Source organism: Camelus dromedarius, chromosome 24 (assembly GCF_036321535.1).
Source record: "Camelus dromedarius isolate mCamDro1 chromosome 24, mCamDro1.pat, whole genome shotgun sequence".
Lineage (NCBI taxonomy): Eukaryota > Metazoa > Chordata > Mammalia > Artiodactyla > Camelidae > Camelus > Camelus dromedarius.
Window position 1 is genome coordinate 2,920,313 of NC_087459.1, and position 27,269 is coordinate 2,947,581.

The window sequence follows — 27,269 nt, forward strand, 5'->3', positions numbered from 1 at the left end:
TGGGTTCTTTATATTGTTGCCTTTTAGGGGTATTTAATGAGGTTCTATGGGGAGGTGCTGAGGCTTTTTGCACTTCTATAAGCTCCTCCTTATCGATAAAGGACACACTAAATATATGTTGGGCATTGGATGGTGGAGTGGTTCCTCAGGTTAAGTAGGATGATGATGTTGAAAGTTTTTATTTTTTGGACGTGACATTTGAGAGCCGTGCAAAATACAATCTCAGGTACTGAATCCTCCCCTTTTCGCTTTGTGTTTAAACCGAGGACATTTCTCTAGGCTTTATTCATGCATTCATTCACTTATGCATTTCCCCAGCCTCCATCTACTGCTGTGTCGTGTGGACAGAGGGGAGAGGGCAGCAAAATCTCCGCCCTTGAGCAATTCACAGTCTTGTTGAGGCATGATTTAAAGTGATTACTCAATCCAAGAATATTGGATTTCTCCAAAAGCTACTGTAGGGAAAAAGATAATTATCCAGTCTTTAAGTCTGTTACCCAATTTAATTGATTTAATTAGGTAAAAATTCATAGAACTGTAATGGTGGAAGGGGCCCAGATGTCATGTATTCCTGGTTTTTTATTTATTTATTTTTTTGTCTCTGCCTTCAGGCCACGCTGCACTCAAATTATCCCCCAAACCCCATGCATTTTAGAAAAGGGGAGTATTTCTAAGAACTATAGCTTTTAGCCCTTTCAGATAAACCTTTCTTATTCAGTGAGCATCCACCGGGTAAATTATGCAGACTTGCTGAAAAAGTTGACATGCACAGCTTCAGAATATTGTTCTGAAAGACACGAATGGGATCATCCACTCTTCACACACACACATACACACACGAGATGGAAACCCTATATCTGCCCTGTTGAGGTTGTACTAAATGCACATGGCGAATACGGAATGCAAAATGAAAGCAATATGAGGACCCCTTGAGAATTCTTTCAGTTCCCAGAAAAAAACAGATCTCAGTATTTATCAAATCCTGTTTTGCTGTAACACAGAGCCATACCTTCTGTTTAGTTGGCATTTTTGCGCCATGCCAGTCGGTCGGTGACGTGGTTTAAGGGTCTAATCATGCAGGTCTTCAGTGATCCTGAGAAGGCTGTGGTGGTGTGTTGGAAGGGGGGCTGAAAGTGGAATCAGGACGTGAGTTTGGATGCTCACTGGCTGTGGGACCATCTCGAGCCTCATATTCCCCCGGCAACAATACCAGCTTCGTAGGATCATCCCAGGGATTTGACAAGTTGAGGGGTGTGAAGGTAGTTTGGAAATGGTACCACTTTGTGCATCACCTGCTTTTTTCTAAATGAAAATTTGTTCTCATGATCAGACCATGACTTGGGGAGATGTTTGGACTTTTGGAGGGCCTTTAACCCAACAGAGCTTACCCTGTCACTTTGCAGTGTGAGAGCATTCAGCGGCTTGCCCCGATGCTCAGAATAAGGTGTCCCATAGCTCCTGGGGCCACACATGATGGGGTTTCTGCCAAGCTCTTCCATGTCGTCTCGTCCCCCTACATCACAGACCATGATGCATTTGTCTCCAGTTCCTGGAACAGTCAAGGCATATCCTCAGGGCTCCTCTGACTCTAGGGTCCTCCCACTTCCCGCAGTCTGAACCTGGATCCCCTTCTGCCTCTCTCAGCTCCCAGCCCAGAGATGTTGTTCTTCCTCGCATTCCCTCCAGATCTATGAAAGCAGAGACCACGTCTGTCTGTCTCATCATCACTCCCACAAGCTCTCACACACTGTTGCCACACAATTAGGTGTTCAACGAATACTCGTTGACTGAACAGACAGATGTCCACCTAGCATTTATCATACTCTGTGTGACACAGGAATCTAGAGTTCAAGTGACAGAAATCCGACTCACGTTGGCTTAATTGAACATGGGAACTTGTTGGCTTACATAACCAGCAGGTCCAGAGTAAACGGCTCCAGGCATGGCCGACTCCACCTGCTCCAAGGATGTCGTCAGGAGTCTCCCTCTATCTCCTGAAGTCGTTTTGTTTCTGTCGGCTTCATTTCCCAGTCCTGAGTCTGGGGGCCGGATTGAGTTTGTTCTATTGGAACCATTTGGACCCCAAATGGGGGTGGGCGGTGGTGGGACGAAGGAGAGGAAAATGAAAGGAAGAGATGATGGGCTGAGAAAATAACAGATGTCCCTCAGTGTTCCGGGCTGTGGGTTCCAAGTTCAGGGCCCACTCTCATCTCTGCCTTTCCAGGGTCTGTTCCGGAGTCTGGCATATAGTAGGTGCTCAGGAATGTTGGTGAGTGAGCAGATGTGGGGTTTATTTTCCCTCCCGTCTAGGAAGGAGCTTCTTTATGCCTATAAAGACAGATGGCTGTATGTCAGCTGCCCTCTGCCTCATCCTCTGTTTTGCTTTCTTTTTACCTGTTGGCAGGATCCGACGTCCACCTTCTTCCAATTCGGAGCGTCCATCCAGCAGCAAGCCACGGTCATGCTGAAGATCATGCAGGATTACGACTGGCATGTCTTCTCCCTGGTGACCACCATCTTCCCTGGCTACCGGGACTTCATCAGCTTCATCAAGACCACAGTGGACAACAGCTTCGTGGGCTGGGACATGCAGAACGTGATCACACTGGACACATCCTTCGAGGATGCAAAGACGCAAGTCCAGCTGAAGAAGATCCACTCCTCCGTCATCTTGCTCTACTGTTCCAAAGACGAGGCTGTCCTCATCCTGAGCGAGGCCCGCTCCCTCGGCCTCACCGGGTACGATTTCTTTTGGATTGTCCCCAGCTTGGTCTCAGGAAACACCGAGCTCATCCCCAAAGAGTTTCCATCGGGGCTCATTTCGGTCTCCTATGATGACTGGGACTACAGCCTGGAGGCCAGAGTGAGGGACGGCCTGGGCATCCTGACCACCGCCGCGTCTTCCATGCTGGAGAAGTTCTCCTACATCCCCGAGGCCAAGGCCAGCTGCTACGGGCAGGTGGAGAAGCCAGAGGCCCCACCGCACACGCTGCACCAGTAAGAGCGGGCTCTTTGCTTGTCTCCCAAAGTGGGATCAGTTTTGTTGTTTGTTTACATACTAAGAGTAATAACGTAGTCATTGCTGAAAACGTTCCCTGAAAATAGATCATGTGGGGTGTGTGGCCGTGGGATTTGTTTGTCTGATTCTGTTCTCTCCCCTCTTTCTCTTTTCTCATCTCCTTTTGTTTTTAAGTAACGTGATCCTTGGTTTTCTGCAACTTAATGTTTCTACCCAGCAACATACCTTGGAAACCTGTATTTGAGATCTATTTGTCTGTCTGTCTATCCATCCATCCATCCTCTAGATATAGCTATGTCTTAAGTATGTATGTGTGTATATATAGCTATATGTATGTATGTACACATGTATGAATATATGTAGATATAGGTATATGCACATATGAAAACATACATGTGAACATGCACAGATATATAGGCGCATGTGGATATACATGTGTGCATTTGTATATAAATATATATGAATATCTACATGTTTTTGTAACCTACGCATTGCATTCTTCAATAGAAGTATACCATGATTTATGTATCCAGTCTTCATAATAATAGAAATTTACATTGTTTCATATTTTTTTTTCACATTAGAAACTAAGCTGCAGTGATAACCATCCTTACCTGTGCACATGCGCGAGTATTTTTCTAGGGTTGATTCTAAGGGGTAGAAATTTGCAGTCAAGGAACACGTGCATTGTAAAACTTAAGTATCTACTGCCAGACTGTCCTACAGAGTAACTATACGATGTGTCATTCACACTAGCTGTTTGTGAAATCACTTGACTTCCCACATCCTCACCAACATTGGTACGCTTTGGGAGACGTGCTCACCCTGGTGCTCCTAGACTCGGAGTCTGTATCTGAATGTCTTCCCTTCTTACATCCAAAGTGTTTTTGTAGGTCGTTGGAAATCTTGGCAAACATCACTTTTAAAGCTGCATTGTACTTCATGACATGGATGTATCATAATTTAGTTAACTACTCCCATCTTGGTGGACATTCAAGTTAAATTTTATGTTTCTGAGAAGTGTCATTTTCTTTGTGGGACATCATTATGGCTCAGCTGTTGAGATTTAGATCAGTCACTCCTACACCCATTTTGCCTGTTTTTGCCTGATGTTCGCCGATTTAATCCATGCTCATTCCTCAGATAACGAGCAGGGTAGCACTGTGATTAGGGGACTGGGCTGAGGAGTGAGACTTGCCAGGGTTCAAATCTTGTCTCCTCCACTTTTCACATGACTAGGACCATCATTTTACCTTTCTGGGCGTCCGTTGTTCATTGCAAAGTGCCGACAATGACACTACTTTCTAGGCGGTGGTTCTCCCTCTTCAGCGTGCACCAGAATCACTGGGAGGGCTTGTTAAAGCAAGATGGCTGTGCCCCACCAGCAGAGATGCTGATTTAGCAGCTCTGGAGGGGGCTCCAGGAATACGCAGTTCTAACAGACTCCTGAGTGATGCAGATGTTGCTGGTCTAGGGAACATGCCCTGGGAACCGATGTTCCAGGGGTTGTTATGAGTATTAAATGAGATGATGCATGAAAAGTGCCGCTCAGCCCAGGTACCTTGCACCTGGGAATTATTTAATGACTGTCAGAGTGAGCAGTGAAATTGCTCATCAGAAATTACAGTCAGCAAACTGGGTTAGTTTGTAATCAACAGAATAGCATGTCACTCTAAAATGTTTCTGGAAGGTTTTAGGACTTTGAGTATGCTACAGTTCAGGGATTATCTCTAATCTGGGGCTAGGGGTGTGTGAGTGTGTGTGAGTGTGTGTGTGTGTGAGTGTGTGTGTGTGATGGGGGTGTTTTAAAGATTTTATCTGAAATTGACGTTTACCTGAAAAGTGAAATCTTGAATTAAGAAATCATGGTCCTTTGAGGTTTTCCCTTCCCCTCTCCTCTTCCCCTCTTTAATGATCTTGTTTCTACACTGCTTCTTTCAGCACTTTAAATAATTGTCCAGATATCAGGAAGGAACTCAGATAAATTGGTGCGATGCACAGGAGTGTCTTACAGAGGCAGGGCTGCTGCCAGCCCAGAGATGAGGGCTGAGCTAATGAATTCTTACTTCCCATAATAAGTGCCCTGCAGCTGGAATATTGAGAAATGTATGATTTTAATAGAAACATAACTCAATTGTAGGGCAATTGAAATACAATATATACAAGGAAAAGGAATTTGAGAAGGATGAATGGCAAGACATTCAGATCTCTTTCCAGTGACCACCCTGAATTCCATTCCTTAAAAAAAAACCCTACTGCTGTGAGATGCTGGTGTGCTATCTCCAGGAGTTACACTTTGAATGCAGCAATTTTGTAGATGGTATTTCAGCCCCAGAGAAGTAACGCATTGAGTGTGGTAAGCCGTTATCCACTGCCCGGTGTTTAATGAAACGTCTCTCCATCCGTGGAGTGCTGGTGGTGCCCATAGTGTGTGTGGCTGGATGATGGCACAAACAGTGGGTCCTTGCCACACTGCCCCACTATCACAGCGTTTCTTAAACCCACCCAGGAAAGAATGGGACCTTGCCAGACGAGGCAAAGATGAGGAACTGGAGAAAGCCCAAAGAAAGCAGTTTTTAAGAAAAGGATTAAGTATCTTTCCATCCTCCCTCCATCGCTCCTTCCATCCAGTGAACCCTGTGCCAGCCTCTGGAATCATACATGAATTAAGATATAACTTATCTCCTCAAAGAAGGTGCAGTCTGATGAAGATGGGGGAAATTTGTCTAAAGACAAACTCAGGTAACGAGGACTGTCTTTTAATAGAGAAGAAAAAAAAAAGAATAGTGCTGAAAAGTACAGAATCTGTTTAAACATCCACCCCCATACTCACCACAGAGAACAAAGTGAACATGTCATATTTGTTTCAAAATTTTGAAAGAAATAAAATGATCACTGCTAGTGTAGAAGTCCCGATTATGCCCCTCCCCAGCCCCGCTCATCTCCCTTTCTCTCTGTGGGAGGGGAAAACACTATGCTGAATTTGGTATGTGTGCAAAGCCAAGCGCATGTTTCATACTTTCAATATAGATTTATGTGCAACCTTAGACCCAAAGGGTAGTTCTTTTTAATATACATAAATGGTATCTGACGTGTTAGAATTCCCTTTACCTCAGCCTTATGATTCAAGTGTGATCTATGAGGACACGTGTAATTCTAGTGTATTCATCTTAGTTGCTTTTTTGTATTCCATTGTGTGGGTTCCATCTTTTATTTAACCATCCCCCTTTGATGGACATTTAGGTTGTTAACAGTAAAGGATCTTCAGTCTGGGTAGCTGAAGGCAGAGAATGCACGTTGTCTTTAACCTGACGGGGACCCATCAGCTTGTTCAAGGCAAGCCCACGACTCCAGAGTTAGGAGTTCTCACTTGGAGCTTTGAAAGTTACATTTTCAGCTAGATCGAGAAGCCTTATTTTGCAAAGAATCCAGTAAACAAACAGCTCTGTTTACTCCCACTATGTAGTAAGGAGGATGCAGAGAGCTTCAGAAGCGGTTCAGATGAAGTCACCCCGGATGGTTTCATGGTGAGTCACTAGGGTTCAGGGATCCCGCTTTGACTGACTGAGTCTGACGTCTCGGGGTGTCCGTTGGTGGTCCTCATGGACGTTATCTGTAATCTTACACCCATAACTTGTGGGGTTAGGATATTGTCACAACGGTTTACTGATCGCAGTGCTGGACCAAGGACTAGTTGCTGGGTTAATGATCCTACCCATGGACCCATGTCTGTCCTTGTTTCAGGAAAAAAAAAAAAAAAAAGTGGGGAAAAGGGGGAGTGTTCTTTGTGTTTAATATTCCTGGTTTTACAGAAGGCACTTTGAAAAGAGCAGTCAGCGTTTTCCAAAGTTCAAAAATAGCTCAGCCATGTTATGTAACCTCCTCCTTGCTACTGCAAAGTTATTAAACATCTGTTCCTTCGCCAAGCACAGAGCACATCGCTGGCAACTCCTGGAACTGGGAAGGTAAACCATTACCTGTTTCACTGGCACAGAACCTCGGCCGCTCTGCCCAGTTCTGTCCCGAGAGTCTGTCTGGTTCACTAGTTGATGAGGTCTTCCGGGGGCAGCACGGCATTGCGGGTAAGAGTGTGGGCACTGGAGGCAGGCTGCCTGGTTTGAATCCCTGATCTGAACCCTCCTGAATCTAAGGAGAGTGACTTGGGCAAGACAACTTGATTCCTCCAAGTCTGCTCCCTCAGATGTAACACGGGGATAAGAAAAGTTTTGTCTCTGAGCCTAGAGCCTGATGTATGGGAAGCAGTCTATAAATGGTGACTGTTATTGGTAAACCGTGTTTGCACATTCTTGTGTTTCCTCTTCCGCTTTGAAGGGGACACATTTTACATTTATTGAGGAAGAGGTCATAGGAGGGAGAAGGTGGATGTTTTTCTATATACCTAAATGCTTTTGCCAAAAGATTACCTTAGGAGGAACGTGGCCAGTGGGAAGAAGGGCATAGAGAAAAGTTCACGGGCTGGGTAACTGCCAACTTGGTTTTGAATCAGCCACATATTTACCAGGCATAACTTACTAACCACTCTGAACTCAGGTTTTGTTTCTTTTTTCTAAAATGCCTCTGTGTGTGGTGGTAGCGGGGAGAGTCATTTCTCCACAGTGTAGCAGAATTAAATGAAAGCATATAGGTAAAACACTTATCATTGCGTGCGGCATGTAGTAGGCATTTCACAAGTAACTGTAAAGTCCTTATTGTCTTCGTCTTGTGATGATCAGCATCATGATCATTATTATCACTGTGATTTATACTTGTCATACTGCAAGCTGTACATAGACAGGGAATTGGGAAGTGTGGAAAGATAATTCAATCTTGTTTTTTTAACCAATTAAATTACAACTCTGTGTCCCTTGGCTCCTGTTTCAGTTAGGGGAGGAGGATGTGGAGAAGTCACTGCGTTGGAAATAGAACAGAAGCGCTCATGTAAATCTACAGCCCAGAGCAGCGAAAAAAAGAACATCTTCTCTCAGGAGAGTTATGAATTAGTACTGAAGGGAAGTTATTTGGCTTTAATTGATGACACCTGGGTTGACCACTTATGTGTTTTACATTAACTCCTTGATTTATGAAGTCCGGCTCCTGCTTTAAGAAGCAACAACGTTGTAAATCATTACCCTGACAGGAAGGGAAATGGAAGGAAGATATATGTGAGAGTGAGTTTAATTCATATTCAAGTTACCTTGATCCTTTTTTTTCAATCTTCCTTTCTGAAATAAACATAGGAAAAATTACTGGTTTAATGACCCATTGAGAGACTGAGCTAAACCTGGCTGGCATATTTTTTGTTTGATAATCAGAATTATCACCGTAGGTTTCTTTTTTAAGGCCAATAAAGGAGCCTGCACAGTTAATTCTCTGAGCTTGACCGGAGTGATGACTTCCCTGGGTGAATGTGATAGCTCTTTTCAAATATTTATCTGTGGGATCACCATATGCTCGACAAACATTTCTGGCAGTGACACTGGGCACCCAGGAGACCAAGCCTTCCTCTGGGCCTGTGCTGTAAATCTGGTTGGGGCGCTGGACTCGGGAATGGGGGGAGGTGGGGGAGGCTGAGTCTCAAATAGAAACGTAGTGAGAGAATGCAGTGGCATGTGCCAAACTGAGGACGCAAAGCGTATTCCACGAGCCTCTGTGACTTTGTGGAATGTGATTTTGGATAGCACATTGTCCAAACCCTCTCATTATCTGGGTCATCCTGGGCCAGTTACTTACCTTCTTTGAGCCTCCATTTCCTTGATTATGTATAAGGACAGTTCCAACCATAGAGGATTATGGTGACACTTAAATGCGTGCAGTATACTTAGCCAAGTATCTAGGATGTAATTGGCCCCCTGCAGATGTTAATTCTCCTCCTTCCCTGGGCCAGATGCACAGCTTGACCTGACTCCCCTTGTGTCCTGATGGACCCCTGAGAGGTGGGCTGGGCTCCCTGGGCGTCCAGCCTGAGAGTGAAGTCAATAGCCTCTCTTCAGCATCATCTCTGTTTGTGGCATCTCTCCTGGAACACAGCCCTTTCTTTTTTGGCTGGAAGTCGAGAGTACCGTATGCCAACCCTGCCATGCAAGTCAATCACTTCCAATTGGCATCCAATGAATAGCTTGACAAATGGTGAAAACCCGATGCTGACAACTTGAAAGGACCAGAAGTCATCTGTGCCTTTACCTTGAGGGAAAGGTGGTTTGGGTTGTTTTGGGGATCACATACAAAGCATAAATATTGTCCAAATTTGCTTTAGGCCAGATGCAGGTCTTTGGATTTGGGAACCAGCATGCCAACAGAAATGTGTGTTGATCTTTCTCCTCCGGAGTTGAATTTGAGGGGAGTTTTCACTTTGAAACTTGTTAATTTGGTGACATACACTAATGATGTGCTGCAGCTCTCTTCTGTGAAAAGACAAAGCAAAGAAAAGCACCATCTCCATTACTCTGGTGCCTGCTGACAGAGAGTTTGTTGGAGGCAGGGGTTCTTAATGTGTAAGCACAGGGACCCGTTAGGAGACCGTGACATAAATCTGCATAAGGTTGTGCATTCAGAGAGAAGTGGGTGGGCTTATGCATATTTTGGGGGTAAAAATGAACAAAACATGATGGATGGATACGAAGTGACAGAAGAGACGTAGTAACATTTTTTTTTTCACTTGTACAGATGAGTAGATGGTGGTACACTGTAGAAAACTGAAGAAGAAACAAATTGTGGGAGAGGGAGACAGGAGCAGCATCTGGTTTCAAACGTGTTCAATTGAACACACTTTTGAGACATCCAAGTGGAAATCTCAAGTAGGCAGTCAGAGAGAAGAGTCCGAGTTAAGACTGAAAAATACAACACACGGGTTTGGGGGCTTATTGATGGCAGTTAAAGCCCCAGGATTGGGTGAGATAACCTAGGGGAGAATGGAGAATTGGAAGAGGGAATTCAACCTTGAGAAACTTCAAGCATTAATTGACAAATAATCCCTGAGGAGAAGGAGAACACTGGAGGGAAAGAGTTGGGCTGTGAATTTTGGCTGCCTTTTCTCCCTTGGAGACTATTCCCAGCCTTGATTTTGTTGTGGAGCCTGGCAGGTGTCTGGACAATGTCTGCTACACGCTAGACATCGTGATGGGTATTATGGACTTTCCAAAGGTCTGCAATCTACAGCCATTGCTAATCTTATCTGATCTTTAACCGAGAAGAGTTAAATACTCATGCCAGTTGTTTTCATCAATAAATCACTATATGGAAGAAGTAAACTTTATCACATGATGAACTGCCAGGCAAATCATCAGAGCAGTGAATGCTTTGAGTTAAAGGAAACCAAGACCATACATGGCGGGAGGCATGACATAGATGACAAGCCAAGCATTGGATTTGGAAAGAGGAGGAGGTCATACTCAGGAAAGGGAAAAAAAACCCCAAAACTTCTGCTTTTGTTTTATTCTTGACATGATCTGGAAAACCTCTGCTGTTGCACAGAACCACAAGGGAGGACATATGGCGCAGTGTGAAGGGCCAGTTCATTTATAACCTGCCCGTTCTTTGCTTTCCTGGAAGGGTGTCTGTCTATGCACCTCCTCCTCATAGGCAGGACAGAAGTCCTCCTCGTCATTCCTTCCAGGTGGGAGCTAGACAGCCAGAATAGGCCTCTCCACCTGTTCTCCGCCTTTGTCCTCTTGCTTCCCTGCTTCCCCCTTCTCTTGCCTCCACGTGGATGCTGCCTGCCTGCAGGTGTGACTGAGCCCCCGTGCAGGCTCCTGGTGCCTCAAAGCCTGGCGTGGATCCCAGAGATGGAGGAGTCACTGTCAGCTTGGTGATGCTAGCTGGGTTCTGCGTGGGCAGGGGAGGCCAGCCACATTTTACACAGGCCCCAAAGTTTGGTGAATGAACTGGCTGATCTGCTGGTGTCTGGTGTCCTCTTGTCCAAATCCCCATAGCCAGGTCCTGAGGGTTTGCTTCATTTAGTTAAATCTGATCCAAACACAGGAATAAACATATATCACTCAGTTTCCTGCACGATGGAGGACAGCTCTCCTGAGACACGTGCTCATTTCCTTTTCATTTTCATTCCTATTAATAAAAGGAAGTTTAAACAGTTTAATTAATACATCATTATGTGTGTGTGCTGGGGAGAAAAGGGAAGCTTCAAGTTTCATAGGTTACATTATAGAAGCACATATATTTTAAAATCAGATGTGGTAGAAATGTGAAAGTACTTTAATGATACAATCTGTCATGTAGTAAGTGCCTCCTATGTGCCAGTCACTTTAAATGCATTATCTTTAATCCTTAGGTGTGAATTAGAATGGTGTTTTTGCTGCAGGTAATAATCAACTAAATTCAATTATGTGTTTGAGTTATTTTATTGGAGTTCTGGAGACAGGGTGGACTTCAGGTATAGTATGGTCAAGGTTCTGGTTCTTTTCCTTATGATCTCTTGACCCTGTTTTGGGGGGAGTATAGTCCTTGTTCTCTAACTGCTTCCTTCATGACCTAGGTTTGCTATCAGCAACTCCTTAGATGACTTCTTTGTCCATGCCCATCTGGGGCCAATAATAACTATTTTGAAAGTGCCATAACCTGGCTGGCTTAATTCTGGACTCCTGACCCAATCACTGAGAAGGCAGATAGGTTAAGTCAAACCAGACCTGCTCTTAGAGCTGAGATGGCTTAAGCTTCCATTCCCCCAAGCCCATGGATTCTTATAGGAAACATGAAGTCTCAACAAATATGAGTTCTGTTAAGAATGAGGAAGAGGGAAATGGATGTCAGATAGATTGCCAGCAGGTCAGTTGTAAATTATAATAACTCATGTTACAGATGAGGAAAATGGGGACCAGAAATTTACATAACCTGACAAAAGCCACACAGCTAATATAAAATAAAGCTAGAATTCAAATCCAGTTTTGTTTGGATCTAAACTCCATTGTACTACTTTAAGATATCACAAATTAACTTGACGTTGTATTTTTTTTTGACTCCCAGAATGTTTTTACTGCTTTCAAAATTTGAGTAAGTCCAAACATTTAAAACTTGTAAGGTTTCACCAAAAATTATACTTTTAGCTCATCTTGAAAAATATGAAGAGCTGATAATGATAATCCCATATTCCCTATCTAGAGGTCTTAAAAGTTGGGGCTCTAGATATTGGGTCCCAACCCTTCGCTCTTCAGGGAGAAGCTGGAATTTGTGAGTTCCCTCCTGATTGTCTGTCACTGTGCCAGGGCTGGGTTTTATGGCGAGAATGTGTCTCAGACTTTCCTATCCATTTTGATGTGAATATTTTCTTGTTCACTTGATGTGTGTGACTCACTCAGCTAGTTTCTGGATTTCTTTCAGAAAGAATTGCTTCATAGCTGTAGACTCAGTGTATCCATGGGAGGAAGTGGGTTCAGGTGCTTCCTATGCCACCATCTTGTACCAGAACCTTCCTCCTACCTGGAGATGGTCTCCTGGACTTGGGAAGTGACCTTTAGATCACGAAGTGCTGCCAAGTTCACCTTAGTTGCCACCTGGACTACATACTCGTATCATCTCCATGGTCTGTTTAAGCGTTTTATTTTGTCATAAGATGTCATATTTATTTTATCATAATCATTATTATTTATACTCTTTGCCAAAATAAGAACTCCATGACCCTTAAGACTGGTAGGTATCAAAGACTGATGACAGGAAGTTCTGATATCTCACTTACAGGGATCACTTCTGGGACAAAGTGGTCATTTTACATGGCCCTAGGTCATAAACCTACTTCTCTATTCAGCTTGCAGGTGAGAATTTGAGTTGTTTGTGCCTAACGGCCTGCCCAAAGTCAAGAACTTACTAAAGTAAGCAAGGAGGGTTCCCACATATCAGGCTGGATTAATTTGTAGATGTTCCTCTAAAACTGGAAGAAAATATTTTTTCTCATATTGGGTGGGGAAGGTGTCCAGCTTGTCTGCAATATCCTGAAATTTGTCAAATAAACAGCAAATGAAGGAGCCTGATGGAATCCATACTACTTGTTAAGAGTTATGGCTGAAAATGTCAGTTTATCATCTAAACCTTGTAAAGTCTATGGTTTGAATCTGATTTTTCTTCTTTATGGCTCAGATTCATAAAATATATTATTAGTTGTAACAAATTATTTTCAACTGGTTTTACAACATTAAGATTGTGAATCACTTCTCTATGCTTTATTGCTGATGAGGAAAGTGAGGCCTGAAAGACATGGGGTTCACAAATGACAGACTGCTTAGTGGCAAAGGTATGCTGAGCTTAAGTTTTCTTTCTTCCAGACCCAGAGGTGCTGCTCCTCTGAATCAGTCCTCTTTCCTTCTAGGTCCTTTATGATTAATGATAATAATGTGGTGATGGTGATGATGGTGGTGGTGGTGATGAACCTGACGGTGATGATGGTGGTGATGGTGGTGATGATAATGATGATGCTGATCGTGATGGTGATAATGGTGATGGTGATGATGGTGATGATGAACTCTAGGGACCTTGTCCATTTTATCTGTGTACACCAGTACCTGGCATAGTGTAGACAGTAAAATATGTGTTGAATGAGTAAATCATTTGATTGCTAACACAGCACTTGCTCTGATCTGGACAATATGTTAAGGGCTTTTGCATGCATTATCTTATCTTATTCTTACAACAACTCCATGAAATAGTGGTATTATTATTTCCATTTTTTTCATGAGAAAAAAAGAAATCTCAGAGAGAAGAATGACTTTCCCAGGGTCACTTAGTGGTAGAATCAGGATCAAGATTGCCTCTCTGACTTTAGCACCTGATCCACTGATTCTCTGGCCTCTCAGGGAAAGAAGACACCTTAGGTATATTTTCATGAGGCCCTAGGAGTCTTCCAGTGCTGTAAAGTGCATACAAAGATCCTCCCATTGTGGGCTGAGTTATTTTGTTTGTCTTTCTAGTTAATTTATCACAAAAACATGATGCATGGGATTTCGTTTTATAAACCACAAAACCTTCCTGAAAATGTTAGTAATATCCTCACCATCAATATCAGTAATTGTCATTATCATAGAGATTGATGTGTGGCATTGCCAAGAATAAAGCAAACAGAGAACAAAGGGAGGGAGCTGGTCTTTCCTGGGAGAATTTTTATTAGAATAGTCAAAAGCTCAAGTGCGGAGTCAGCAACTCCCTTTAAATTAGTTCTAGAGTGAGTCCCTTCAGATTTCGTGCATCCCTGAGGAATGCCAATAAATATTAATTGGATGCAAAGAATTGAGCAAAGACATCAGCAAGGGAGTCTCAGTAATTCTGAGTAGGCAGAAGGAAGGAAGTAAAAGGTAGAAAGGAAGAGGGAAGCCAATATGTAATTTTGACACTGGGTGCATGCCAGGTCATAATGGGGTTGTCTGCCTTGATTTTTAAAGTGTTCTATTCACATATATGCAGGAAGGCTAACCCATTGGCAAACATCTTCCGCTCAGCATAGGATATGGGGGAGGAGGCTGTCATGAGCGTTTCTAAACCATTTACAGGTCTTGAGTTTAATAAATCTTGTGCTTTCAAAACAGAGTGTTTCTTAAATAGGAGCTCTGAACACAGGACTTCAGCAGACTAGGTGAAAACAAAACAAAACAAACAGAATAAAAACAGTCCCCTGGCATCTGTTACCCATGTTCATCTTCTGATTGCCTGGATCACATTCTTTCATTTGTTCATTCATTCATTCATGAATACATGCATTTGTTTTCATTCATTTTGCCCTTTTATGTATTCAACACTTAATATGTGTCTCATATTTACTATAGGTATGAGATACATAGAGTGATAAACAAAACAGACAGAGGCTCCCCACCTAAAACTCCTATTCTGGAGGGGAGACCAAAAATAAATGAAGAAACACATAATGTCAAGTTGGTATTGGCATCTGATGGGAAGAAAAATAGGGCAGGGTAAGAGGCTAGAGGCAGACCAGGTTCTGTAAGGTCTTAAAGGCCACAGTGAAGGTTTTGGGTTTTGTTTCAGGTGTTATGGGAAGTCATTGGAGAGGTTTAGCAGGGGAACAAGGTAGATAGACGCAGTGACCCCTGAGCTTGCACAGGCTGTATCTGGAGCCTCATTTGCCTTTTCTTTGCCCTGTGCCATTTCACTAAGCTTTGCTTAGTGCAGAGCATAAAGTGCTTTCCCAAATTCCTCCCCCAATATGTAGGCAGTGGTGGTAGTTTCTGTTGGGCTAGTGCAATTAAAAAAACAAACAAACAAACAAACAAATCCCATCCATCTCACCATAGCAATTGGTTCAGGAATGGGCATGAGATCCAAGTTGGTCTAGCTGAGAGAACTTCAGGACTGTTTGACATACGACAAGTGTGCAGATGTGAGGCCTGGAATTTCTGCTGCCATTTTTCTACCCTAGCAGAAATCAGGTTGAGGATAATGGTGACTCACACATGGGACAGGACTAGAGAAGTATGGTATGGAGAACAAGCCAAGCCATGATCAAACTGTACCTGAAGTCCACCCTATTGCTGATCTTTTCAGATGTTAACCACCAGACTTCCTTAGTGGTTTAAGTGGGTTCAAGTTTGGTTTCTGCTAATTTCACAAGAACTTCGATGAATATGCATATTTGGCAGCTAATCTATAGTATTATGCTAAATTGTTCATGTATTACACCCTTTACATTCACATGGTTGCCTTTAGTAAAACTGAATTTTACCAACAAGGGGATATTGTAAATAAATTTTTAGAAATATTATTTTACCCAGACAACTATAGCTCTTTTCTTCCAGACAGAAAACTCCTTGATGGGCATAACTGGTGCTTGATATAAGTTTCTAGCCTTTGGAGGATTCCATCCTATAAATCCCGTAGACTTTCGAATCAGATTCTAGCTTTGTCTGCCACTTATTAGCTGTGGAACACTGAGCAAGTAAATAAATACATCTAGACCTCATTTTTGTCATCTGTAAAATGGAGATAATGCTGGTTCCCACTCAGAGTGGGAGTTTGTGAGAATTAAATAAGGCATGAAAAGCATTTGGCTCAAGGCCTGGTATATGCTAAGTGACCTATGAATGCTAGTTCTTGTGTAATAATATAATCCTCAGAATGACCAAGAAAGCGGGATAAAAAAAATGCCACCAAGATGGCAGGATTACTCTGCATATATTAATTGAGTTTCATTATTTTAACTACTTGGGCTTTTGAAAGAAAAACAGATTTTTAAAAATTTAAAAAGGCAGTCTCATTAACTAAGAGACTAGGGAGGAGATTTTCCCTTAGAGTGAAAACAAGAGGGAGGCAGTGGTGAAATTGTGGGGTAGTTTATGTTAGCGCTGATGCTGACTTGCTCTGAGACAGTAAATAGACACAGAGAGCCACATAACCATGTCTTTCCAGAGGACTGTGTTTTTCAAATGTAAGAAGAGATTGAGTCCTACATAACAGTGAGATGTTACCGTATCTTATGTAGCCTAAAGCTTCAACAATTATAAAATGATCTTTATTTCCAAAGGATAAAATGCAAAAGTTCGGCATATTAAAATTGATGCAGAAGTGTAAAAGTGCCTGCCATGTCCGGTGCTCTAACTGCTTCTCAGGTAGGCGATAGCTTCGTTTTATATATGAGAAAACTGAGACTCAGTGACCGTTCCAAGGTCATATCATTAATGGGCAAGAGTCACATTTGCATTCATCCATTCATTTGAAGAGTTTATCCAGTGTTCAGTATCCATTCCTGTAGGGGACACACCGATGAGTATAAAAATATGGTCCCAGTCTTCACGGGGTCACCATCTAATAGGGAGTTTAGACAAAACTGAGAAGGGAATCAGATAGATAAAATAATTACATGTGATTTTGGCTACTGAGAAGGGAAGCTAGGAGGGACTGAGATGGAAAGCATCAAGGTTGGGAGGAGCATTCTCTCATGGGGTGAAGAGAGACTGCATCTCTGCGGAGGCGACATTTCAACTGAAAGCTGAAGGCAGAGAAGTAGGCATGTAAAGAGCCAGGCAAAGGGAACAGAGTGTGCAAAGCCCCTGAAAAGACTTCCGTGTTTATATGGAAATGAGGAAAAAATATGTTATCATGATTGATAGACTCCATTTTGGGTCTTTCTGACCACTAGGTCACACTGCCTCTGAAGAAGGGGCCACTGGTTGTTTAAAGGGCAAGAAAGACCACAGAGCAGTGGCTGTCCAAGGGATACTGGCCACCTCCTCACATCAGTTACTTAGTCCTCCAGAAGACAAGTCCTTTTGGACGTTACCTAACCAACCCCATCCCTGTCCTGTTAAAGCTGGAGGAGATATTTGAAGAGCTTCCATAGGAGACAGAGTGGGGGAGGGAGGACCGCCTTGATGGGATTCCCAAAGGGAGGCTGATGGAAGAAGAGCTGGGGGTGGAGGATGCTTGCTGACTTGAGCCATCATCCCCTACTCAGAGCTGCGTCCCGGGCCAGCTTCCCCCTGCAACACTAGGTGTCTCTGTTAATCCACACAGCAGAAGGCACATTGCGCTTGTCCTGCTGTGGCTGTGGCTTTTTAGTTCTGCTTTTTCATCATGAATGGCTTCACCTTAGCACCTCTCTTCCCAACAGGAGGTGCCAAAAATAAGGGGGAAACGAGAAGACCTCCGTGTATATAAATGCCTGCAAATTCAGGATGTATGGAAAGCTCCCACTATCAATCTTTTAGTCCCCATGAGAAGTTGGGTGACACTCTAATGTAACACTCTCTTTTTACTTTTCCCAAGGACTTGCCATGAAGCTTTGGGCTCTGTGGGAAGATCTGTGGCTAACAGGACTCTCATTTTGCTTGGTTCCCTGCGCCCCCAACATACACGTGATGAACAGTTATTACAATGATACTGTATAGAGCTTTAAATTTTTTTTTTTTTATTGAAGCACAGTCAGTTTACAATGTGTTAGTTTCTGGTGTACAGCACAGTGATTCAGTTACACATGTGTATTCTTTTTCATATTCTTTTTCATTATAGGTTACTACAGGATATTGAATATAGTTTCCTGTGCTATACGGTAGGACCTATTGTTTATCTATGTTATATAGAGAGAGCTTTTTAGATTCAAATACAGTGTCTTTTAATCCTCGTAACAATTCTATGAGTCACAATGAGATTACTCCCATTGAACAGATAAAGATACTAAAGTTCGTGGAGGTGATGGGATACATTTGTGGCAAAGCCATAAGCCAGCTCTTATGCCTTCAAATCCAGAGGGCAAAGCTTGCAGAGGATTGGAAGATGCAGTTCTGTTCCACCTCTCTCAACAATCTCAGGGAGGAAGCGAAGACATTGATTAATAATAATACAACTTCCACAGCAGTCAGCACTTACCCTGTGCCCAGAGTGTGCCTGGCACCCTGTGCCAGGTTCTTTCTGTTTACCAGCCAGTGTAACCCTCACCACCACTTCATGAGGTCGGTGCTGTTATTATCCCCATTTAACAGGTGGGGAAGTTGAGGCTCAAAGAGGTGAAGTAACCACTTGCACCAGTTTACCTAGCCGGCAAGTTGTGGAGCTAATGCACACACCCCAACAGTTTAACTCCAAATCCAGTGCTTGTCATCGCCATTAAAGTGCCTCTGTTGACAACCTGCTTCTGTTTTATAGGAATCACGCCAGTTCGTTGCATTGAGCACACTTCTGGTTTGGATTCTCTTCTCTTACTCTTCTTGGTTGAAAAAAAAAAAGTAAAAGTTTTAAGAACAGGATACCATTATGCTGTCTCTTACCACATAGGCAGAGAGAAGCCAGTCATTGGAGCAGTTGCCTTGATAAATAATCAGACAGTAAAGCTGCCATCGTCAAAAAATGTGTTTGTATGTACTTTCCACTTTCATCAGGATGTTCGGATGGTTGGCTGGGCCCATGCCGTTCTTCTGAAGGGAGGGGCTTGCTGTTGTTAAGGGCAGTAGACTCAGTCCCAGCTTCCCAATTGTCCCTTAACCAGTTGATGCCTCGTTTCCCGACTTGTGCTTTGTTGTCAGGTTCAGCTTCTTCCACTGGCCTTATTAAGAATTCTGCATAGTCAATGGAATGCAAATAAATGGAAACATATGCACCTCCCTGCATGTGGGAAATGCCGCTGTTGGCTGTTCCGCCACTGAGCTGCCTTTGCAGTGTGCTGCCTTCACCTTCCAGCTGAGGCTTTGCATCTCCGGGGGCTGATCTGACTGCTCCTGACAGATCCAGGTGATGGAGCTAACACGGCGTTCATGGCAAGTTCGGTTCACTGACTCCTCCCTCAGCTTTGGGTCTGAAAGCCCCTTGGGCTCCAGCTCCTTTCACTCTGGGTCCATTTGTACGTCTTTGATAAACCTAACCTCAGTGTCACAGCAGGTCATACGCACTGGAGCTAGTCCTGAACTTGTACGTTGGGAAAATGTTCTACTGTGGTTCTCCGTGGTGGGAACTGGGGTAGATGGTGCTGTTCAGAAGCCAGATCTGACACTGAAGGCAGGTGCAGACCTGTCAGCCACACAGCTGGTTGAGTTAACTCTATTAGACAGTGTTGGACAATGTTGTTGTCTGAAATAGAAACCAGTATGGTGGCTGGCTGTCCATTTGCCAAATGGGGCCCCTGCTGGGCTGGTTTAGATCTGCCTTTCTTGTTGGTGCATCTGCTAGGTTTGGCTGCCAGCGTGTTAGAAACTGGCAGCTCTGTAAAGGTTTATTGTCTTTCTAGGTGTTTCCATCAAGGAGGGAAGTAGTAAAATTTGCCATTTTTTAACTGATGACTTGGCATCTTTTGAGTCCTGGCTCTGCTTCAACTAGAAGAATTTACTCTCTGATTTTATGTTAGTATTGGAAGTGCATTATCTTTTAGATCAAGAATGATGCTGTTGTTTTCTCATCTATGGCCATACCGCTCTGAACGCGCCCGATCTTGTCTGATCTTAGAAGGGTGATTTTCTACTCTTCTTACAAATCAGATTCTCAGGAGCCTCTGTTCTAAATTGTTTCCTCACACTCAGTTCCACATCACGGATTTTGGAACTTTTTTTCCTTTCTTTTTTCTTTTGAAAATCAGCCACAAGTAGAAAGAACCCCAGTGAATGAATATCCCTCCCAGAAAAGAGATGGGAAAAAAATGTTTTCTGAAACTTCAAGCCCACGCCGATGTGATCTGCCTTCTACGTGTTAAGCAGACTTTGAGAATGCAAGCGTGGCCTCTTGGTTAAAGGCAAAGCTAAAAAAAAAAAAAAAAAAAAAAAAAGGAAAAAAAGACCTTGTACATCAAATAGCTCTTACCAAAGGGTGTTTTTATGAGTGAAGTGCAAATGAAGCATAGAATAGAGCTCCTTTCTGGGATATAAGACCCAATTTCCGAAAGGTGTGCACACGCTCTCGATTGATTGTATTAGCTGCTTAGTGGCAGAACTGCTGGAGTATGAAATGGAACGAGTTCTGTTCAACACCCAGCGTCTTACCTGGCATGCGCTGAACCCCTCCATCCAATGTCATCATTAATGATTCCTATATAGAGGGGAAATTGGAAGAAACTCGTTTCAGTTGCCTCTCTGACTTGAAATACAGGCTTGCCTATTTCACTGTAGTGAATGCCTGTCAATCTTTGCACACAGAGTTTCCTGGGGTGGGATCTCATTCTGAAAATATTCTGAAAATGCCAGATTCTATCTGGAGGAAAGAGGGGAGAATCGACAGGTGTGCTTTTGAATGGAAAGGAGTATTCATGACTCACATGCATGAGCAAGGGCTGAAGAACCCCCACAGAAGAGACTTTGAAGGGGCGACACAGTGCATGTCTTCAGAGTTTTAAAGCTTTGCCATCTGGAAATAGGAGTTGAATTAGTCTCCTTTGCTTACAGTGGAGAATTAGAGCCGGCTGTTTGAAGTTCCAAGGAAATAATTCTGGCTCGGTGGAAGGAAGTCTTAGCGAAAAATTTTGAGCCGCCAATGAAAGGGACCGTCCTAGGAAGCGGGGAGATGGCACTCAGACACTGGAACTCCCCCAGGAGACGGGCAGCTGTCTGTCAGGAAGGGGCTCTGCAGTGGGCGCTGGGCTCAAGTGTGGAGGGAGGCGGTTCCATCAGTTTACTTAAATAACCTTAAAACTCTTCCATGTGGAGACCTTTTGGATCCATTGATTTCTTTGCTTTAGAATCTTCCCATCCTCTTGTGCGGAACAGTGCAGCCAATACCGCCTTTAGATATGCAATTCAGTAGCATTTGTCCCTTGACTCAGATCACTCCCCCTCTAACTGTGCCCATTAATACCTGTGACAACCAGTGTTTATTCTCCAGTTATTCTGTTCCAGGATCTGCACGAAGTACTTCATGTGAGTTGCTATTTTAACACTCGCAGAAGTCCTGTGAGATGAACATTTTTAAACATTGAGGTATAATTGACATGTTACATTGTATTAGTTTCAGGTGTACAACGTAATTATCCGATATATGTGCTTACATATATATATATGTGTGTGTTTATATATATATATATATTGCAAAATCACCACCATGATAAGTCGAGCTAACATCCGTCGCCGTACATAGTTATGAAATTTTTCTTCTTGCCATGAGACTGTTTAGGATTTACCTCTTAGCAACTTCCAAATACTCAGTACAGTGTTATCGACTGCGTCACCATGCTGTGCATTACATCCCCATGACTTATTTATTTTATAACTAGAAATGTGTGTCTTTTGAACCCCTTCACCCATTTTGCCCTCTCCTCACCCCCTGCCTGTGACAACTACTAATCTGTTCTCAGTATCCATGGGCTTGGGTTTTGGGTTTTTTTTTTTAAGATTCTGCATGTAAGTGAGGTCATATGGTATTTGTCTTTATCTGTCTGACTTATTTCACTTAGCATAATGATCTGAAGGCCCATCCGTGGTGTTACAAATGGAAGAATTTTCTTCCTTTTTAGGACAATAATATTCCATTGTGTGTGTGTGTGTGTGTGAGAGAGAGAGAGAGAGACATTTTTTTAAAAATCCATTCATCTGTAGATGGACACCTAAGTTGTTTCCGTGTCTTGGCTACTGGGAATAATGCTGCAGTGTACATGGGGGTATGGATGTCTCTTCTAGATCCTCCTTCCTTTTGATATATACCCAGTAGTGGGGTTGTTGTGCAGTTGACATTCCCACCAACAGTGCACCAGGGCTCCCTTTTCTCCACATCCTTGCCAATACTTGTTGTCTCTTGTCTTTTTGATGATAGCCACTCTAACAGGTATGAGGTGATACCACATTGTAGTTTTGGTTTACATTTCTCTGTTGATTAGTGATGTTGAGCATCTTTTCACGTACCTGTTGACCATTTATATGTCTTCTTTGGAAAGATGTCTGTTTAAGTCCTTTGCCCGTTTAAAAATTAGATTGTTAGTCTTTTTGCTATGGAGTTATGTGAGTTTCTTATATGTTTTGGAGAAGCTTTTGTTTGATGTAGTCCCATTTGTTTATTCTTGCTTTTTGCTTGTGCTTTAGGTATCTAAGCTGACCTTTCTACCAGAGAGTTCACAGAAATGATTCTTGGGTAGACGTTTAGATCTAAAAAACTCCAGGATCCCTGATAAACCTCACATCCCAATTCAGACTCCTCATTGTATCTTTTGAATTAGCTCGGTCTTTATTCAGCCAGCTACTTACTCTCTTCATTACTTCTTTAAAAACAGTTTTTATTGTGCTAAAAATACCTGTAACATAAAATTTGTCATTTTAACCATTTTAAACTGTACGATTCAGTGGTAGTAAATACATTCACAGTGTTGTTCATATGTCACCACTGTCTAGTTCCACAGATAGTTAGTTCCTCTATCTTTTTTAAACTTTGGAGGGGAGGTAATTAGGTTTACTTATTTATTTATTTAGAGGAGTACTGGCAGTTGAACCCAGGACCTCATACATGCGAAGCATGAGCTCTACCATTTGAGCTATTCCCTCCCCCTTTAGTTCCTCTATCTTTTTCATTACCCAAACCAATTCCTCTCCCAGTATATACCCCCAAAGAATTGAAACCCAGTATTTAAACAAAAACTTGTACATGAATGTTTGTAGCACCCCTACTCACAATAACGAAAAGATGTAACCGAATGTCCATCAACAGATGAATGGATAAGCTTAATATGTATATCTGTACAATGGAGTATTATTCAGCCATAAAGGAATGAAATCCTGATACATGCTCCAGCGTGGATGAACCGTGAAGACGTGATGCTAAGTGGAAGAAGCCAGACACAAAGGGCCAGATATCTGATTTCATTTATGTGTAATATGCTTATTACTTTTTCCATATCTCTAAACCCTCTGTGATATTTTTCACAGTGTACTTTTTATTTACATCGATTTACTTTTTTAGAGTTATAAAAAATTTCACTATAGTTCCTTCCCAAGCAATAATAGCCCAACATGAAATAATGGGCTTGATATACTAGTTCCATTTTCAGATATATATTAAACAAATTTAATACACAAATTTAATGGTTAACCCAGGCACCCTCTAAATGCACCTATCTGTGTGCCCCCTGAAATGTACACTTAACGGCATTTCTGAAAACAGCCTTTTGGTTCCTCTTGGCAATCAGTTCCTTCTTGAATGTGATCCACACAGCTCCTAGACTCCAGCTGTCCAAGATGGTAGCCACTGGCCGTATGTGGCAATTTAAATTTAAGTTAAGTAAGATAAAATAACATAGAAAATTCAGTCCTTCTCCACGCTTCAAGTGCTCAAGAGCGCCTGGTGACAAGCAGCTCCTGTAATGGACATCACAGATACACTGCAGTCCCACCCTTGGGGAAAAGTCTGTTGGACAGTTCTGTCTATTGGCTTTCCTTCTTCCCTGTGCCCCAGGGAGGCACCCGGTCTCCCAGGTCCTGTGCGCAGGTCAACCTCTCACTCAGCATCCTCACTTCCCACCGCTTGTTCCTGGCTGACCATTCATCCCCCAGCCAGCTCTGAAACTGACCTACTTTCCCAGTGTCACCAGGGAGGGCTTGGTGCCAAACCACAGTGTGGGACCTCCTCCCGCCGGTCCCCTTCCTGCTTGCTGCGCGACCAGCCCTGGATGCCCTCCATCTTGCGGCTCTGGTCCGCTCGCATCCTGCTGCTGCAAGGATCTCCTCCCACGAGCCCTTTCCAGCTTCCCTGATTCAAACTCCATTTTGTTTTGCTGTTCAAGGGAGAGGAAACCTCGCCCCTCCTTTGGCCAGGCTCCTCTCTCTAGTCTCTTGTTTGTTCATCTCTCTCTCTCCCTCCCTCCTACCTTTCTGTCTCTCTAACTTCTCTTGCTTTTTTTTTTTTTTTTTTTTTTGGCAGGAGGAGGTAATTAGGTTTATTTCTTTATCTTAATGGAGGCATTGGGGATTGAACCTAGGACCTCGTGCCTGCTAAGCACACGATCTACCACTGAGCTCTATCCTCCTCCCCTTCTTTTTCTCTTTCTTACTCTTTTGTTTCCTCTTTTTCTTCTTCCTACTGTCCCCACAATTATTTCCCTGTAGTTGTAAAATTAATCCTTTAAGGCGATTTGAAAAACAAACAGGAAGAGAGGCTATAGGGAAAAAAAAAACTTTATTTCTGTTATTTATATATTAAAAAAAAAAACAAAACCTCCAAACAACCATCCTTGATATAACAGTTCTTCTTTGCTCTTTAGGAGGTAAATACATTTTTTTCTTCCCCACCAAGAAAGTGATCGAGCAGTTATGGACAAAGATATGAGTACCTGGGCAGGGCAGGACTGCAGAGCTGGGTCTTCTGGGGGCCACATTTCCACACCAGAAATCCGTGGCAGGATGTGAAATGTTATTACTGCTGAATTTACACAAGGCTGTCAAGTTCCATTACGAGACTGGGCAGCATTTAGACTGTCATTTAGGCCAGGACGTATTTAGCTCTGTCCTGATGGTTCTGAGGTGTCATCTGGCACACTGGGACATTCTCCGTGCTGCTAAGGGCTCCAGCTCTGGCCAGATGAAAATCTGGTCCTGTCCCTTCAGCAAATGGTCACCAGTTGCCTACCACCTGCTGGACACTGTGCTCGGGTGCGGGGTGTGCGGCAACAGCTCAGACACAGCCCCTGGTCCCCGGGAGTTTACCCTCCAGCAGAGGAGATGATGATGACGTCTGTGTGTGAAAAACTCTGCCAATAACAGGATGAAAAGGAAGCCGCAGAGGAAGTGATGCCGGTTCTGAGGAGGGAGCAGAGGCTGGCAGCTCAGTGAACATTTTGGGAAGAGGTGACCTCTGCTCAGGATTGGAGGGTCTGAATATGTGAATGTTTAAGGGAGAAAAATCTTTATATTCATTGAGACTCTTATGATTTTAGGTGATAGAAAACCAATTTTCATTCAGTTAAGAGAAAAACAAAACAAAAAACAAAGGATGTATTGCTCTATTCAACTGGAAAGGGTATGGGCATACTTGTTACCTGCCATATCTAGATTCAGGCTCTAATGATTGTCTTCAGATATCTCTTTCTCATTCTTTTTCCCTCTCTTTTTCTCTCATGTTTTCCTCTGTTGTGGCTTAAGGTTTCTTCCACATGAGATGGGAAAGAGCTTTATATAGATGTGGATTCACATACTTTTGTCACTGTATCTCCTTGAGTCAAGAGAGGCAGTGTTCTCTCTAGCTGCAACATTATTGGGAAGGAAGTCAGGAAGTGGGATCAAGCAGAGCTGGTAGAAAACAAAGGAATGAGCGGTACCACACCCACATTTCTCAGAGAAGGTGAACTGAGGTGCAAAGAGGCTAGATGGGAGCTGATGCAGCTTAATTCCAAGGCTTTGAAATCCATTTTGGTTCAAAAAATCACTCTACCACTTAAACCAGTGAGTATTAATTTTGTTTTTAATTGACAGAAAGCCCAAACATAAAAGTGGCTTAACCAAGGCAGACATTGAGTCCTCTGTCCTGTAAGAGAAGCCAAAGGTGGTCCAGGGCTTGTGTGGTGTTCCATGGTGCCAGGGACCCAGGCTCCTCCTGCCTTATGGCTCTGCCACCCTCAGCCAATGGCTTCCACCTCATAGTACAAGATGGCTGCTAGTGCTCCAGCCATCATATCTGTAGTGCAGCCAGCAGGAAGGAGGAAGGAGCAAAGAAGGGTTCCTCTCCTTCCTATAAAATACTCCTTGTAGGTTATACATATCATATGTTCTCTTCCTAATGGCCAGAGCATAGTCACATAGCCACACCTAGCTGGGAAATGTAAACTTTAATATAGAAGGCTACATGCCCAGCTAAAAATGGGAGTTTCTATTACTAAGGCAGAAGAGGAAAAAAGACATTGACGAACAACCAGAGGTGTCTGGCACCCTGTGTAGTCTTTGGCACCATCATAAACTCCTCTGTGCCTCTGTTCTTTCTTTGTGAAGGAAAAATCCACACTTAGCTCTTAGGGTAAAAATTCAGGTAAAGAACAGAAATCATCTGGGACAACATTTAACACCTATTAGGTGCTAAATACATTTTGGTTCCTTTCTTTTAGTGGTTATTATTACTCACATGTCCAGGTAGGTGGGACCAAATCCTAGATCCTCTGATTTGAAGACCAGGGCCCTTCCTGTACAAAAGCATGTAGGAACAAGTTTCCTGATTGTTTTCTGGCTTGTTAATTGACTCATATCAGCAGAAGATTATTTTTTCCAACAATAATTTGCAGGGAGTACAGTGTATTCAGGATTCAAGCAGAGGCAGGAATCCTGGAGCCCTGTTGGCTTCATCCCCAAACTTTCTCCTCTGCCTTGGTCACTCCGTCAGGCCCCCAGACACCCACCAAGCACAGGCACATACCCCCTGGACAGACAGAGAAAGTGGGGCTCATTGTCAGAGGGCTAGAGACCTGAGACTCTTCCTGCCCTCAGTAAGCACATATGAGCAGCTTCTCTCTGCCAGGCACCATTCAGGTTCTGGAAGGGGATACAGTCGAGAACAAAATAGACAAATCCCTCTTCTCATGGGGTCTAGGTTCCAGGATGGGGGGATATCCAGAAGTTCTTGGATGAAGTTGCACTTTGAATTGATCCACATCAGCTCTTTCTGCATATTTGGGGAAGGTGAGGCGGCAACATTCATGGACATCTGCCTGTCTGAGATCCTGAATAATTTGGTGGCATGGACACAGGTGATCCAGGGAGCTCACAGAAACCGCTTGTCACATGACCTACTTTGGGGGGCTCTCTTGGAATAGATGCTCACTACAAGAGATGGTTTCATTGACTCCTAGGCCAGCTCGTTCCAAGTGGTTACATGAGGCAGAGCCGTTAGATGGTGATATATTTGGTGCTGCTTTGATAGTGTTACAAAA

General features: G+C 43.2%; 1 protein-coding gene across 2 annotated transcripts in view; it reads left to right on the forward strand.

Annotated features, from left to right (window-relative positions):
* GRIN2A (glutamate ionotropic receptor NMDA type subunit 2A) overlaps window positions 1-27,269 on the forward strand; it is a 342,689-nt gene that overhangs the window by 194,535 nt on the left and 120,885 nt on the right. For both annotated transcript variants that reach the window (XM_010980055.3, XM_064478196.1), the window contains exon 4: window positions 2,405-2,997. In XM_010980055.3, coding sequence (XP_010978357.2) covers window positions 2,405-2,997 — 593 coding nt within the window. The remainder of the gene's footprint in view (window positions 1-2,404; window positions 2,998-27,269) is intronic.